The following is a 17,309-nucleotide window of genomic DNA, read 5'->3' on the forward strand; positions in this document are numbered from 1 at the left end:
GAACCCATAGTGTTCAAGTAGGTTCAAAATCAGATTAAATCTTGTTTTTTGCTTGTCCTTAGTCCACCTGTCTTGACATTATGTAGATCTGGGTTTCAGACCCTGCAAGAGAATCTGTCTTAGTGCCCATGTTAACGGGTTTTCTGTATCCTTTTGTGAACAACTTGGAGGCAAACAATAATTATTGCTGAAAATATGGACATCAGGGTGAAGCTGGCCAGGAGATGCTCTATTGGGGTTGGACTTGGTATACCCACTTTCAGTTACAAAGTCTAACTTGAGTAGAAATGGGCCTGAGCTACAAAGTTCATGTTTTGAACAGTGTTGTCTCCTGACCTTTATTTTTTCTCGTCTCCCTGCTGTGAGCATCTAATGTAATAGTTTCCTGAAAATTAGTCCATCTTAGTAGCTTCAGTCAGTTCTTGCTGATTTCTTTTGTTCTGCTAGTACTATCTGATAACACACAAAGAAGTGACCGAGCAGAAGGAGTGGCCAGGTTTGGATCAGTTGCAGGTTTATGAAGGATCACTGCCGGCTGCTAGACTACCAATGAAGCTTTCCTGGCTCAAGTGGTACATAACACTAATGGCCTGTGTACAGCCGCCTTCTGTAGGAAGTTAGTCATTTTTTGGTTCAACTTATACCCTCAAATTAAAACAAACTAACAATGATGGGGTATGTGTAGGAGGGATGCTGGGAAGGTAACTGGTATTGGAATGAATGGGTGTGCTTGCAACTGGGATGCTATTGCCCCATGGTCTGAACATCTACTATTGATCTTCTGAAGTCCAGGAACTTTTCTCATCACTGATTTCAATGGGAGCAGGTTTAGGCCTGCTTAGAACACACCATTGGCTAGGAATTGTTGGTGCTTGCCCCTTCTCAATTTCCAAATGCCAGCACTTGCCCTTAAGTTTACTTGTATGTACTTACTCAGCAGGGGATACTCATGCTGATTCTTCCCCTGCCTGACTTTGGGTGTGCAACTTGTCAATGGCAAGGCCGCCCTAATATTCCTTGTCGGTGTTTTTGGGGGCAGGGCTTCATGATGGGCATTTCTAGTCTATTAATAATTGTGCATGTGCGAAGATCTTTAAACTCCAGTGACATGTAGGGGATTTACCTTTTGGCTCCAGTGTTAAAAGGATAATAGGCCCTTTAATGTGAAGATCTCTGGCAGTCGGACTCTCTTGTTGAAATTCAGTACAGGAAAATTATAGTGCTGGTATGCTGCATGTTGAGAACGGCTGTTTGCTGCTGCTTACAGCACTAAGAAACCCTGGAACAGCTAATGATGAGCAGGAAAAAGAGTGCAAATGAGTTTCCTTATTCCACCTGTTGCTTTCTCTGTGGCCCTTCAGTGGATTGACTCCCAGAATGCGCGCTGAGATTACTCCTGTCTTCCTCAGCTTTTATCCCTACCGATGGTCTCCTGACATGGCTGCTATCCATACAGCAAGAGATGATTGGTTGGGGCTCCTCTTTGGAGATTTTAGGTGCTGCTTCAAAGAGACCTTACTGTATGAAGTGCTGTCAGCCTCAGCTTTGTCCAGCGATAGGGAGAGCCGACGTTGCACCATCTTAATTTGAATTAAGATGAATTCTTAATTCTTAATTTTAGGTGCTGAATTCTTGTCAGCAAGTTAAGGAAGTATGGGCTGGATGAATGCACTATAAGGTGGGTAGAAAGCTGGCTAGATTGTCGGGCTCAACGGGTAGTGATCAATGGCTCCATGTCTAGTTGGCAGCTGGTATCAAGTGGAGTGCCCCAAGGGTCGGTCCTGGGGCCGGTTTTATTCAATATCTTCATAAATGATCTGGAGGATGGTGTGGATTGCACTCTCAGCAAATTTGCGGATGATACTAAACTGGGAGGAGTGGTAGATACGCTGGAGGGGAGGGATAGGATACAGAAGGACCTAGACCAATTGGAAGATTGGGCCAAAAGGAATCTGATGAGGTTCAATAAGGATAAGTGCAGGGTCCTGCACTTAGGATGGAAGAACCCAATGCACAGCTACAGACTAGGGACCGAATGGCTAGGCAGCAGTTCTGCGGAAAAGGACCTAGGGGTGACAGTGGACGAGAAGCTGGATATGAGTCAGCAGTGTGCCCTTGTTGCCAAGAAGGCCAATGGCATTTTGGGATGTATAAGTAGGGGCATAGCGAGCAGATCGAGGGATGTGATCGTTCCCCTCTATTCGACATTGGTGAGGCCTCATCTGGAGTACTGTGTCCAGTTTTGGGCCCCACACTTCAAGAAGGATGTGGATAAATTGGAGAGAGTCCAGCGAAGGGCAACAAAAATGATTAGGGGACTGGAACACATGAGTTATGAGGAGAGGCTGAGGGAGCTGGGATTGTTTAGCCTGCAGAAGAGAAGAATGAGGGGGGATTTGATAGCTGCTTTCAACTACCTGAAAGGGGGTTCCAAAGAGGATGGCTCTAGACTGTTCTCAATGGTAGCAGATGACAGAACAAGGAGTAATGGTCTCAAGTTGCAGTGGGGGAGGTTTAGGTTGGATATTAGGAAAAACTTTTTCACTAAGAGGGTGGTGAAACACTGGAATGCGTTACCTAGGGAGGTGGTAGAATCTCCTTCCTTAGAGGTTTTTAAGGTCAGGCTTGACAAAGCCCTGGCTGGGATGATTTAACTGGGAATTGGTCCTGCTTCGAGCAGGGGGTTGGACTAGATGACCTTCTGGGGTCCCTTCCAACCCTGATATTCTATGAATTGGCATTTTTTGTAGTCCAGCAGAAAAATCATGGATGAGATGGGAGACTCCCTATGGGAGCTCTGGGTCTACTAATGGGTGGCCTTATGTTTCCTCGAGAGCAATCAAAACCTGTTGCCTTCCACTGTGTGCCAAACAACATAGAAATCTTCAGATTAGGTTGTAAAGTCTTTGGGGGATGGGTTGTCGTTTTTTTTATTTGTCGTGCTTGCAGCTAGGTGCTGTCCAAACATGTCCCTGGCCCACAACTAGGGCTCCTAGAAACTACTGCAACACAACCGGTAACAAGCAATCACCCAAACGCCCCCAGGACTTTAGGAAAGTTCAGGTTGGTGGCTCATCCCTGCAGTTAGGCCCCTCTCTAATGCTTCAGATATTCTCTGGCTTTTGCAGAAAGTCATGTGAATGTAGCATTAATTTATTTGACGACACCTGGCAAGACCGAGCTAACAGACTAGCTCTATTGAAATGAGACCAATTGGGCTGTATATTGTAAGCTTAAAGGGTCATAACCCAGGAGTCTCAGCCCATTCCTCCTCCCCCACCACCAGTAGAAGAAACAGAAAAGCCCGCCTGAAAGGCATCAAGAAGGCTTCTGGTGAACTCGGAATAAAATCCGCTGCTGTCTTTCAATCTGCCATGGCAACTAGTTTGTTTAAATCTTATGAGCATCTTCTCTCTCCCCACTCCTTGCCATTCTGCACCTGAGAAGGCAGAGCTGACCTGTCCGTCGGCCAAGGCAGCAGTTTGAATCGGGCTGGCGCTCAGCAGCCGTCTCCAGCAGAGACATGCCTCTCCTGTTTCCCTGCTAGTTCTGTGAAATACATCTGTGAACTGAAGGGGAATCTTTCCTAATGCTACTCACAAGCCGCTCCGCTCCGTCGCTTTGTTCTTAAGGAAACCAAGCCCATAAATTTTTTTTTTAAAGGCTTGACCCCATTTGAAATTGCAGCAGAAATCCCAAGGAATAGGATGGGGAACAGGATCAGGCCCCAAATGTATTAGGAGTGACTTGCATTAGCAGGCAACTTTAACTTCTCTTCCAATTGATGGTTCTCTCTAAGTCATGGGTGCCTAACTGGCTTTCAGCAACGTAATGGAAGGGAAGCAGAGGGAAGGAACTGAGGGGGTTGTTCATTTACCATTACCAGTCTCATTTGAAATTGATGACAAGCCCGGTGCACAATTCCAGTAAAACTCTGCCCTAAAGGGAAACCCTGGGCTGTTTGTTATGGCTTTTGTTTTGCTGGCACAGTTGCAGAACTCTCCAGCTTCTGCCTCCCCAACACTCTCCTTGTGAGGCTGCATGTGGTCTTTGCTATTTTTGTTGTTGTTTTTGGGGGGAGGTTTAGAAGCTGGGAGCAATTAGAGCCTTAAGCATCTTGGAATTTAAAAAAAAAAAAATCCCCAAGCAGGCAGTTTGGCGCAACACATCTGCTTAGCATTAGAGCAGCTGAAATATGCTAGCTGTCTCCTCCTTTAGCAGCACTCGGATTTGTTTCTAGCTGCTGTCGAGCTCTGTAATGCCAAGGAAGTGCTGATCCTTTTTTTTTTTAAAACTTTTATTTTAATTTTTTTGATGCGTGGGAATCCAAGAAACCGAATTTCTCCTTCAGTTCTTTCTTGTAGTCAGTCTTGGATCAGCCGCTGGAGCCAAGAGGGAAAAGTTGCTTTTATTCTAAAAAGCTATCCTACATCAAATAAGCGTAGGGTGCTATCCGACTGCATGAAAAGCTTGGTTAAGTACCAAGAGTTACTTCTGAACTGGTGGTGCTCATGTACAAGAGCCACCAAGTGGCTCCCATTAAGTTAGCTCTGCTGGAGCACGTAGCTCCAATATAACTGTAAGACCATGATAGTCATTTCCTTATTACAAATATTTTTCATCTTCAGCTGTTTTAGTTTCCAGTGTTGGCTTGGCTCAGTGCAAACTTTGTTTGAAATCCCCTTCTCTTCTGCCCTCCCCTGCCTCTTTGGATGAAATAATTTTGTTGCTTTACTTAAAATTCTGTCACCTGTGTCTGTATGTCCAGAGTAACCTGCATATGGTAATAGGTTTTGATGTATCTAGGCATCTTAATATCACTGGATGTATATGCACAAACTAGTAATTAAGACAATCTCTCACGCACACACACCCCCGTCAACTCCCCAGGCAAAAGCTTGAATATACAACTGGTATTTAGTTGTTACACTCAATAGCACCTCCCATTTGTAGATCTTAAAGCACTTTGAGTTTCAAAGTTTTGTTACTTCCATTTTATAAATGGGGAAACTGAGGCACTGAGCAACAACATGACTTGTCCATGGCCACTCAAAGAATCAATAGCAAATCCAGAACGTCACTCCCCAGTCTCGTGCCCCAGCTATGGAGTCTTACGGTCTCTAAAGGCATCACACTCTGCTGTGAAGGGTAGACTCTCTTGTTCTGTTGGGCCAAATGGGAAAGTGAGTTCCAGAGTCAATGGCCCTCTGCTGAAAACCTGTTGACCCTAGCAATTTCCATAAAACTCTTTATGCCTTAGTGTCTTTCTCCACACAGTGAAGCTAATGTACCTACTTCAGTGGGAGTGCTGAGATTTTGAGAGCCTTAGCCTAATTTAATACATTGCACTTCCATAACACTGTTTTTGACTTTTTATATTTTCAGTTGGAGAACCCGTTGAAAGTGACTTCTTCCGCTGTGCATTGTGTAACTGGTGAATTGCCAGCACAGTCTAGGGACCAAATGCCTATTCAAAGAATATTGTCCTGTGACTCCAAATAACAGCCAGTCACAAATAAATCCCCTAATGTGTATTGGTTTTTGTCTCCAAGTGGTGTCTTGCTGCTATGAGACTGATGGAGTCAAAACTGTTCTTAGCATTACATTGTGTGCCAGAATATAGCCCAAGGAATTCCACATATTCCTTTGTGTGGCATTCTGGAACTATTATAAGTCATGTTAAGTCCCTCGCAAGATCTTATTTTAAGAAATCAGGGATGAATTTGGTTCATTTATATCAAGAAATTTTTCTCAAAGCTATTTGCTTTTCCTGCCTACCTCCAATGGGGGCAGCGTTTCTGTCCGAGACGCTAGTTCTGGCTGGCCATGTCTACACTCTCAAACTTGCTTAAACAACTGTCTGGTCAAGGAGCAGAGCTGCTGATTTTAAAAAAACTTCCGATGTCCCCAAACCCAAAAGGCATATTTTGAAAGACTCTTGACTGTTTCCAGCATCCTAAAGCGCAATATTTCTTCCCTCTGAAATAGGGCATAAATCTGACCTTGTTGCCAGACAATCCTTTTACTGATTTACTGGGCTTTTACTGTCAATTCACTCACTAATGCTTGATGCTTTTGTTCAATGCCTGCTTGAAATGCATTTCTTCTTTAAGCTGCTTAAACTCTTTCCATGGAGCATGAGTTACCTTTCTTTGCAGGACTGAGGCCTAATGGGTCAAGAAGTTCCCTGACTTACGCTCCATGTAACTCAGCTAGGGTTTCCCACAGTGTAATTATGCCTGGATTTCAATATTTGGAATGAACAGGAAAGTTTGCATGTGAACCTTTTTTGACTTGTGTGGATCTAGTCATCTGACCAGTATGAACACGTGTGAAACTTTATAAATGTCAGTAATTCACCTAAACCTATGAATTGCTGTGACTCGGATAATAGCTTAATCACCATCAACTTTTCTTCAGTGGCCTTCAATTTCTTGTCAGACTGGTTTTTAACCTTTCTTTTTCAAAGCTATTTTAACTCTTATTGCTCCTCTATGCAGAGCTGTGAAACTGCTTGCTTGTTTTTCTAATTACTCTTTTTATTTTACTGCTGCCCTCTTCTTGGACTTTTGAAGTTTGGATGTCCAGAGTCTCTGAGACTCCAAGGAAGGATGTTACAGGTACTAAATTGTTTGTGTGGGGGTTTTTTGTTTTGTTTAATTCCTTGTTCGTATTCAGCATGCCACTGAGAAGAAAATACCATTTAAAATCAGTATTTAGTTCAGACAATGCGTTTTGGGGCTTTTTGTATGTCAAGTGGAGGGAGGCCATCTTATGTTCTAACCTTCTAAGTGTCTCGGCTTTACAACCTACCTGTATATCAGCATTTCAAAATATATAGACCTCAAAAAGAATAGCCCTAAAGAGAAAAGGGGGCTCATTATGGGCTCTAACCCTTAAAGGAGATATTGTCACTGCCAGAGGATGGGATCTGACTCTATTGCACTTCTGTGAATAGGACTGGGGAAGGAAGAGGTGAAGTCAACAAAGGACATTAGGGGTCACGTGCACTCGGAAATTCTCTCCCTCTTGTCTCCGTCCCCCTTCCTCTAAGCTGCACGTTCCCAACCAATTGTACTGGTGCTGTGAAAGGGCTAGTGTGCACTACACGCTGCAGGATCAAGAGCCGAGGAGACTTCACTGATTGAATGCCCAGTGAAACTGTACTAGGATGGACCTGAATCTGAACTCTGGGAACGTTAGATTCAGATATAAACGTCCCCAACTCTGGGGGAAATCTGCTGGGTGGGTGCTGTTCTTATGGCATCACACTTTGAAACCATGATGTTCCTGGGGGATGACTGTGCAAATGGATGAGAAAACCACAAAGTGCCTGTTCATCTTGGCTTGGGAATTTGTGGGGGTGACCGGTTACTCGCTCCCCTGGTCAAACAGCTAGACCACACTGCAAGGGAGTTCATGAGAAACATCTTCATGTAGCAGATAACGAACATGAGGAATGGGCTTGCAGGAGCAGAGTTAGAAGCTATAATTGGGAACGTGGTCAGACAGACATGTTCAGGAGAAAGGGACAGTACAGGTGGATGGAGCTCAAAACAGGCCTCCTTCCATTGTGAAGTGTTTTCTGTATGGAAATGCTCTCCTACTCTTCTGCAGCAAGTGAAAGCTGTGTTAATGTAAGTATCTTCTAATACAGAAGAATATGGAGTCTCTCTCAAACTCCTCTTTGCTGCATAATTCTCAGGGGAGGAGGACACTGTACTTTCTCCTAAGGTCAAAGGCTGGGAGGAAGTGTCTTATGTGTCTAAAGTGAAAAGCAGAGTTTCCTGTCCTACTCATTAGTGAGAGAAGGTCTAAGCATCTAATGCAATCCTCTACCAGTCGTTAGTTTCTATAGACCAGGCAGATGCTTGGATTGGTGTAGATTCCCAGAAGCAATGCACTCTTTGCCTTCTCTAGCATTCCTCTGTGATTCTTCCCTTTTTCCTTTTGTTTGTGAAGACACAGCAGAGGCTGATTCATTCTACCATGTATTATCTTAAGGGGCACATGGAGCAGGTCCCATGATGCTGCATGGATGGACTTCAGCACAGTGGGTATGACTTTATTAAAATAGTGCTAACACTGGTTTTCATTGTTCCATAACTGGTCCTTGCATTAGAATGTTTTACATTCTTAAATATGAATTCTCTCCCCAAAAAACCTCTGCTCCTTTGATATTTATAATGAATTATATAATTCTTCACAAATCAGTTGGTTTTATTCCATCAACTAGTTCAAAAAACTCCAAGCCTTGGCCAAAAACAATACATTTTATTCCTCCAATGTAGGGTTTCATTCCATGTGTCTGTGGAGCAGCTAGAGGTTTGTCTCACTGAGGTCAGTAAAAGTAATTTATAAGAGGCTTTATTCTACAGATGAGAACTTGGGACTTTTCCTGGAGAAGTTGTCTGCTGCACTTCTCAAGTAGAACTTGCATTCACTGATCTAGTTGATCCCACACAGTGTCTTCTAATCTGGCAAAATTATTTTAGGGACTTTGCCATTTAGTCTGTATAAAAGCTTCATTGGTTGGTCTTTGCCCCAGCCGTGGTCAGAAAGGACTCTTTCCTCCCACGGACAAGGCTGACCTACTTGATTTAACAAACTTTGTTGAAAAGGAAACTTACACTTTGAAGCCTCTGTGGTAGCCAACTGAATGCTATGACTATGGGCTCTGTGAGCATGGCCACCTGTTTGTTATCCAAAGTGACCATTGAGGATGGAAACTGTGAAATACATGTATTACTGGAGATGGCACTTCACTGCAGAGAAAAGATTAAGGATTCCCCCGGTGTCCAGTCATTCAAACATTCCTTAATAGAAGCCTCTTGGAAGCTTGAAACCAAAATCTATTTACTAACCTGTTTCTTATAGAGATGCTCACAAGGGTTAAGCAGCTGGCATTGCATTTTATCCCCTCACAAAGAACACTAAAGTATTTCTCTTCTTCCCTCCACCCCCAAAATAAATAAAAAGCAGATGAACTTGGCAAATGGCCTTATGGGGCAACTGTGCAGAACCACCTGAACAGATCAGTTCAGGATATCCGTATTTCTCTGCTTCTCCTCTGATTTCCCCCCACCCCCTTCTCTCTCTCTATCCTGAGTTTCTTCTGAACAAAGTGGCTATCTTGGGAGTCCTACAAGTTTGTAGAGCATGGCAGGTATGGCCCCTGAGCCTATGGCATTGTAGTGCACAAAGGCCACGTGTCCCGGTCTATCATGGCACTCCACCTTGCTCAAAGACAAGACTCTGCATTGACCAGGATGGGGTTTGCAAATGGCTCCACTTCATGCAAGTTGGGCTTAGTTGCCTAAGTGGTATTTGATTGGTCAGATTGTTGCATCCCTGCCATACTTCCTCTCCTGGTCACATGTATCTCTTCACTCTGCCATCCTCCAGGAGTCCTCGGTGGTGGTTTTTAGGCAAGCATTGGACACTAACCAATTTTTAATATTCATTCCTTTACTACTATAGACTAATTTATTCATGTTCTAGGTAGTACCTGGAGGCCTCAACCAAGTCATGGGCTCACTGTGTTGATTACTTTACAAACGTCATAAATACAGTTCCTATCCCAAACAGCCTACATTCTCAAAGACCAGACAGAACAGGTGCACAAGGCAAATGGATGGGCAGAGGAGAGGAATGGGGGGAGAAGTGAATTAATATTAATAGGATTTGGTCATGTGGACTAATTCTGTGCATAGTTTGGCTTCATATAGCTGCAATCAGTAGCTGGAATTGATGCTCACCCCCTGCCTAGCCATGATCAAATGGCAGTCTTCTGGAGGCATCACAGCCTAGCTAGACTTAGAGGAGGGGTTTGAAGGAAGGTCTAAATGTGGTGGCCTAAAAATGAAAGCGATCTCCTTTACTTCTCCCCTCTCAGTGAGAAGTTTGTTTGTGTGTGTGTGTGTGTGTTGGTCTGTCTGCAGGTACCAGGCCAAGTGAGGTGGGTTTTCTAGAGAGATGAAAATCTGCAAACTAGTAGAGGCCAAATTCTGCCCAAAGATGCTCTCACATGGCTTGTGTTGAAAGCCACATGCACATCTGAAGGCAGGAGTCGTTACCAGGGAGAAAAAAATTAGTCTCAAGAATCCCAATATCTTTGTCAGCACTTAATAGAAAACAAACCCAGCCATTGCAACTCTTCTCCCCCAATATATCCCTTGTTGATATGCACACAAAATAAGGTATCCATCTCAGCCTCTGACTGCAAAAAACCCCAACTTTTGAGTAAGCAGAGTCTAAAAACTAGCATAGCTCCTGCAGATCTCCAGGCCAGATTCAGCACTGGTATAAACAATGGTGTGACATGCATGTTGGGTGCAAGTGACAGTCGTATCACTCGCATTCAGTGTGTGGAAAACAAATGCAGCATAACTAGGGTGGAGAGGGGAGGAGGCTGTTACAGGAAATCCAATTAATGGATTGGAAAGCCCTGCTTTGTCTGTTGGGATTTTTGCCATTGCTCTTAGGGCCAAATTCACCTTCAGTTAAGCTGCCACTGACTTCAGTGTGGACTGCACTTGATTTTGGCCCCCATAGAATCCCAATTTGATGCAAATTAACTCCTATGCTCACCCAGTGAATGACTGACTAATCTGGGTAAGTTACATGTAGCCACTTGTATCCACCTCCTGACCACTTTGCACCCCGCCCCTAGTATGTGTATCTTGTTCGAAGGTGTCTAACTAGGAACAACAGAATGAAATGAAAAGTAAACTTTTCGGAGAGCTACATGGGAAAATGGGAGTGAGAAAACGAGACTCGGCAGAGATGTCTACCCGGGAATAAATCTGTGGTTGGCCTGGGTCAGCTGGCTCAAGCTTGTGGAGGGTCCCAGAGCTCGGGCTCCAGCCCAAGCCCATACGGTCTACACAGCAATTTTTAGCACCACGAGCCTGAGTCAGCTGACCCAGGCCAGCTGTGGCCATGCTGTGGTCCTCTTATCCCCATGTAGATGTCCCCAGTGAGAATGAGACGAAAGAGGTGGTGGAACCCCCTTAGACTGGATAAAAGCCTACCAAACATTCTCTGTCGCTACCTTCAAAGCAGTAAACTGAATGCCAGGTCTTCTGGGCTGACCAAAAAGGGAAAGAGGTGGGTTTGGTTTTATGAACTTGGGTCTACTTGGGAGCAGATGTGAGTGATTAACTGCATTGCCTGGTACAGCAGCTCACTCTGCAATGCATTGCATGTGCTTCCTCTGCCCAAGCACCATGTATCTCTTAAATCCCTGATGATTTCTAACCCTCTGTTCTTTGTAGTCAGACCCTTGCATTGAAATTCTAGAGCACTCTCCACCATGAAAAGTATTCCATTCCTTTTCGGACACCGGATCCAGATTTAACTCTGAAAACAAAGCATCTCCTTTCAGTTGGATGCCAACTATGAGCCACATCCTGAGAGGCGCTGAGCACCCTTTGCTCCTGTGGAGTCGTTGGGAGTTGTGCGTGTCTGGCTCCACCCCAAAATCAGACCTTATACTTAAAAGCAACATTTCCCAATCTTTGAAAGATAAGCCCCCCATTCAGGAGCAAGAAACTAATTGTAACCCCTCCTTCCCTTATACCCTACCGGTGCTTTTCTAAGATGGCTTTTAACTATATAGGTCTTTCATTTTCCCCCACTACCCTAGCTAGTCTCCCTCACACTTTGGGAAACACAGCTCTAAGGAATCCAGTATGAACACATTGCTGCAGCAAGCAGAATTAGGGCAAATGCCAAAGTACTTAGGTGATTTTAAGCTGGTGGGAGACCCTGTCTGGCAGCTGCTTGAATGATGTCCAAGTGGTTTAGCACATCTGTGTGCAAAATACTTAAGGAAAGTTTTCTTAACTTTTTCTACCTGTAACCTAGTCATTTGGACTCCATAAAGTGAGCCAACTTTCCCAGAAGGGGTGGGGGAAAGCAAATCTAGTTTTCTCCCCCCCACATACCCCTCCTCTAATTTTTCTTGGCTCTGTCTTAGAAACCAGCAGATAAAAATAAAGTCCCAAAACTAACAAGCTAATCTTGGCAAAGGGCAATATTTAACTTTTTTTTCATTTCTGTGAAGACTTTATTGGAAAATGCTGCAAAAAGCATAAAGGAGGAAAGGAAAGAAACTGAGTGCTTGCTTGAGGAAGAAATCGGTGCAGATGGCAACGGGGCCAAGTTCAATCCTTGTGTAACTTCACTGACTTTAATGAAGCTACACCAGGGTTGAATCTGACTAGCTCTGTATAGTTACACCATGTGCTCTCTTCTTCACCTTCGTGCACTGTTCTCACCACCTGCCTTAGGGCTGCCTGTCCTAAATTTTTGAAGGAATATCCTGATTTTTGTCACTTGCAGAACTTCTAAAAATGACCAGATTGTCCATTCTACACATCCCATATGCTGGGGGCTGGATTTATTCCTTAAGAATAGATTAGAGGAGCCTCCAGGCTGGCCTTTCTCCCCAGCGGCATATGCAGCATTTGGCTGGGTGTCCCCGCAGCTGCTCCATAGCAGCCACAAAAAGGTCCCAGAGGGAGATGAGACAGCTCCGGGCTGTAGTAACTCTTCCAGATTGTTGCATCAGTATCCAAAGGGGCGGCAGGGAAGAATGGACACTGTTACTAGGCAAAGTGTTGGGGATATGGGAGAGGAGAGTGGATATAGCATCTTTGTTCTAAACTTCACTGTGCAGCCCTCTGTGTGCACAGTGCCGTCGCACACTCTTTGGGGGGTGTGGGGGTGTGTGTGTGTGTGTGATGGCTTATTTATCACTGCGGGACTGGCAGTTAAAACGATTCAGGAAGTCATGTTGGAAGCTTTAAATTGAGACTGTATGTTATACATTCAATATTTGAATTGATCAAGTTTTTCCATTCAAGTTGCAGTGGCTGTATTCTCCCCCCCCCCCTTTTTTTTTTTTTTTTTTTAAAGAGTTAGACTTAAACAGATTAGTCCAAACCACATGCTTGTATGGAACTCCTCTTCATCTTTCACTTCCAGTGTCTCTGCCATTCGTATATTGCAGTGGTAGATTCAGAATACAGTTGACTATACCCCATCTTCTAAGAATCAGAAATACCCCCGTCCATATTTAAACTGTTTGGCCAAGTTCACAAAAGATGCCACAGAAATAATGTTCTATAAATTTGCTTGATAGATGGAACCAATTAAACAGTTGGAGAAGATGGTTGTTACAAAGCAACGCTCTTTGCCAATACTTTGTTACTACACAATTGAAAAGGGGCCCAGGGCCAAATCCAAAAATCTCTAAAAAGGATCCTGAACTGTTGATCTGGCCCTAAACTTTATGGCTCAGGACGCATCTTACAAAGAGAACTTTTTTTCTTTAATATTGGGCCACTTATTTAAACACTTCTCCTAATTCTAGATTTTTATCTTAATACTCCTTCCTGTATTTACAAGAATCTTTCCACAATGCCCACAGTATGCAGTATCCCAGACTTTTACATCTCCTCCCCTCTCTCCACATGCTCCTACCAGACAGCTTCATCTCCCACCATAACATCCCAGCCAATGGTTCTGTTTGGTATAGAATCACTGATACCATTATCTGGCTTTGCTGATCAAAATATTGCTGTAGTAGCTCGGGTCATAGATGATCCGGGTTGGGAGGGACCCTCAGGAGGTCATCTAGGCCCACCCCCTGATCAAAGCATGACTAATCCCCAATTTTTGCCCCAGATCCCTAAATGGCCCTCTCAAGGATTGAACTTACAACCCTGGGTTTAGCAGGCCAGTGCTCAAACCACTGAGCTATCCCTCCCCCCCAGACTTCAAAGCTGTGAGATGAAAGTCCTGCTAGTTTTTACTGCTGGAGATGGTCTGTCCCCTCTTAGGGTATGGGTTCACCACCCACCGGATTGGTGGGTGGTGATCGATCTATCAGGGATCGATTTGCGTCTCATCTAGATGCAATAAATTGATCCCCGAATCGAGGCCTGTACTCCACCTCGGCAGGAGGAGAAAGCGGAGTTGACGGGGGAGCAACCGTGGTTGACTTGCCGCCATGAGGATGGCCAGGTAACTCAAACCAAGATACTTCAGCTACACCATTTGTGTAACTGACGTCGAAGTTGAGTATCTTAGTTCGAAACCCGCCCCCCAGTGTAGCCCAGGCCTTAGTTTCGACCACTGTGAAGTGTTGTTCTTTCTTTTAAATGTCTCCTTCCCTGGCTTTGGTTAGCTGCTTTTCCACTTTCATCTCTATCTCCTCTAGGTTTTTATACCTAATAGAGCTTGTCTACTTGGGAAAATTGACTGCCATAACTGTAGTGGAATAATTATTCTGCTATAGCATTGCCTGGTAAACAAGCCATATATTCTGATGAGGGCAGTGTACGCAGTGGGGCCTTTTAGGAGAAGACCTGTGAAAGAAATGAATGTTTTGTGTGGCCCATAAATTTATGCTGGGAGGTGGGGGGGGGGAATCCAACACCAAACTTTTATCTACCCAGTTTTCTTTCTAGACCGTGCTCCTCCTGTGATGCGGGTGCACAACTTCCAACAGTGTCTTGGTGGCACTGCTTCAGAGGGTACTCCTGACATGTAAATGACTCCTGACGGCATTCTGCACCAAAATATTAAATTCTGCGCACAATAGTTTAAAACTGGGCAAATTTTTATTTGCCAAAATAACACCACATAATCTCACCAGTTTCAATTATTTGGTAATTTTATTTCAAAATAGCTGGAAGCAAGTATGTCTGGCACACACACACACGCTCTGTGAGGAATAAAGAGTTAAAGAAACCCGTATGACAACCCGGTTCCTGTTTCTCTGCCCTCTGTTTCCCCCACACACACAGAGCGCAGCCAGGAGGCCAGACACCCACAACCCCTCCCCCGAGAGCCCACTTGCAGGGCCCCCCGCTTGCCCAGACACCTGTCCCCTTCCTTCCCCTCCCCTACCCCCCAGCCCAGGGATCCAGAGGGAGAAATAGCCTGATGCTCGGTCCCTGGCTTGCAAGGAGTTTCCTGCATGCCCCACTCCCCTTCCTTCAGGGCATGCTGGGAACTGCTGCCAGAAACCCTCTAGCTCAGTGGTTCTCAAACTTTTTTACTGGTGACCCCCTTCACATAGCAAGCCTCTGAGTGCAATCCCCCCCCTTTATAAATTAAAAACATGTCTTTAATTTATTTAACACCATTATAAATGCTGGAGGCAAAGCAGGGTTTAGGGTGGAGGCTGACCGCTTGGACCCCCCAGGTAATAGCTTCATGACCCCCTGGGGGGTCCCGACCCCCAGTTTGAGAACCCCTCCTCTAGCTCCCTCTCCTACCCCTCAGCAGTGTCTTCTGTGTGCAAGCTGGGCTCGGCCAAGTCCAGTGGCCACTAGTGGCTGCTAGCAGCATTGCAGACCACTTCTGTGGGGGTGGGAAAAAGAAACTGCGCACAACAATTTCTGCAAAATTCTGCATGGTGCCGTGGTGCAGAATGCCCCCAGGAGTAGCAAAGGTAGGGTTTATATGGAGGGGGAGTGAGGGGAATGCCAGATCTTAGGCTGGTATAGACTCCAAGGGAAGTGTTTGGAAGCACCTTTGCCTGGAGAGGATGGGGCAAAGCGTTAGAAGCTCCCTACAGTACATCAATTCTGTGGTAGCGAGGGGTTGGCTAGCCTGCCTAAATGCAAGGGATGTCTTCCACTACAAACTCCTGTAATTCTGTATATGCTTAAAAAGTTAGCACATCTGCATCTTTGCTAAATTGTATTCACTGAAGACCCAGGCAGGCTGTAACAAGCTGGCAATATATGCCTGAAACACCCTATCTTATGAGTAGGTGCTTAGGTAGGAGTGGGGGGAGCAGTCAAAAGGAAGGAACTCTGGGGAGAAAGTTTGAACTGAAAACCAACATGAATATGTGAGAAAGGGGAGAGCTGGACGCTCTCGTGGGCATGGACTGTGTTTAAGAAGGTTGGGAAAGGATCTGTGTATGAATCAAGGCTTCATGTACAGTATTTAAAGGGCTCTTCTGGTAAAATGCTTTGAACTCCTATGGCTGGATATTTTTTTTTTTTTTTTTTTTCAAAACTCGTCAGTTGCTTCCACTGGGATGAAAGGGAGATGCTGAGGGTTTGCACACTTCTGAAAATCTGGCCCTTTAACCATACGTGGTCATTAACTGATGTGCAATAGCTGACTAACTTCATCAATGGGCCACCCTCAGACATGTCTCCGCTGTGAAGATCGAGTCTGGCTGCAACAATGCTAAGTGTTCCTCAAGTGTATTGTAACTTTTTTTTTTTTTAATATGTCTACACACACATGGATGATTTCTAGGTCTTGGATGAGTCCCCATCCCCACCCCACTTAAGATTTTAGGGAAGGGTTGAAGCAAGCGAGAACAGCCTCAATGGATGCCCCCAAATCTGCTAGCTCTTAACATGAGAAATGCAGCGTAGATGGTCCTGGTCTTTCCTTAGAGAAACTAAAGGGTCGGGGAGGCTTTTGGCATTGGAACCATTTTTAATTAAAAATAAATCTTGGTAGGGGCTGGTGTTGGTGAAGAAATACAGGTAGGGGTGTCGGGGTGGGGGGGAGGTGAGAGAAAGGCAGCTGCAGTTTGTAACTCCCCTGTAACAGTTTCCAAAGATGCGGACGGGGTTACCTTTTTTCTTTTTCTTTTTTTTTTAAAGGTTCCAAGTTTATTAAGTTGCTACGATGCTGGATCTGAGACTCTAGAGTTATTACTTCCTCAGTATAGGACAGCACCAAGATCCAACTCATGTGGAAACTAGTGACAGTTTAATGGCACCCACTGTACATACTGCCAGATACCTTGAAGAAAACTTGTATGGGGTAAATCAGTGGTTCTCAACCAGTGGTCCAGGGGGCCGCAAGCACGTTTCAGGGCATCTGCCAAGCAGGGCTGGCATTAGACTTGCTGGGGCCAGGGCAGAAAGCCAAAGCCCCACTGCATGGGGCTGAAGCCCGGGGCTGAAGCCAAAGCCTGAGCGGTGTAGCTTCATGGGGGCTCCTGTGGCATGGGGCCCCAGGCAATTGTCCTTCTTGCTACCGCCTAATGCCGGCCCCGGCTTGTATATGCAGAAAAACAGTTGTTGTGACATAAGTGGGCCGTGGAAGTTTTCTAGCATGTTGGGGGAGCCTCAGAAAGAAAAGAGGTTTAGAACCCCTGAGTTAAATGATAGTTGTATCCAGAAGGGCTAAAGAGATCCCTAAAATAACAACACTATCTGCTACTTCACTAAAAATCCTGTTTAAAGGGTGCTTGCTGACCATTTCCGTTTGGCTTCTCTTGAAAGATTTTACTGCTCAGTTTTATATTAATTCTTATAATC

The 17,309-nt window shown here is 44.9% G+C and overlaps 1 protein-coding gene across 9 annotated transcripts in view; it reads left to right on the forward strand.

The window, feature by feature from the left end:
* SH3PXD2A (SH3 and PX domains 2A) overlaps window positions 1-17,309 on the forward strand; it is a 395,312-nt gene that overhangs the window by 266,234 nt on the left and 111,769 nt on the right. For 4 of the 9 annotated variants that reach the window (XM_073354457.1, XM_073354456.1, XM_073354459.1 and 1 more), the window contains one exon: window positions 6,576-6,620. The exons of the other annotated variants lie outside the window; for them this stretch is intronic. In XM_073354457.1, the coding sequence (XP_073210558.1) occupies window positions 6,576-6,620 (45 nt within the window). The remainder of the gene's footprint in view (window positions 1-6,575; window positions 6,621-17,309) is intronic. 9 annotated transcript variants of the gene reach the window in all.

The sequence above is a fragment of the Lepidochelys kempii genome, chromosome 7 (assembly GCF_965140265.1).
Source record: "Lepidochelys kempii isolate rLepKem1 chromosome 7, rLepKem1.hap2, whole genome shotgun sequence".
NCBI lineage: Eukaryota > Metazoa > Chordata > Testudines > Cheloniidae > Lepidochelys > Lepidochelys kempii.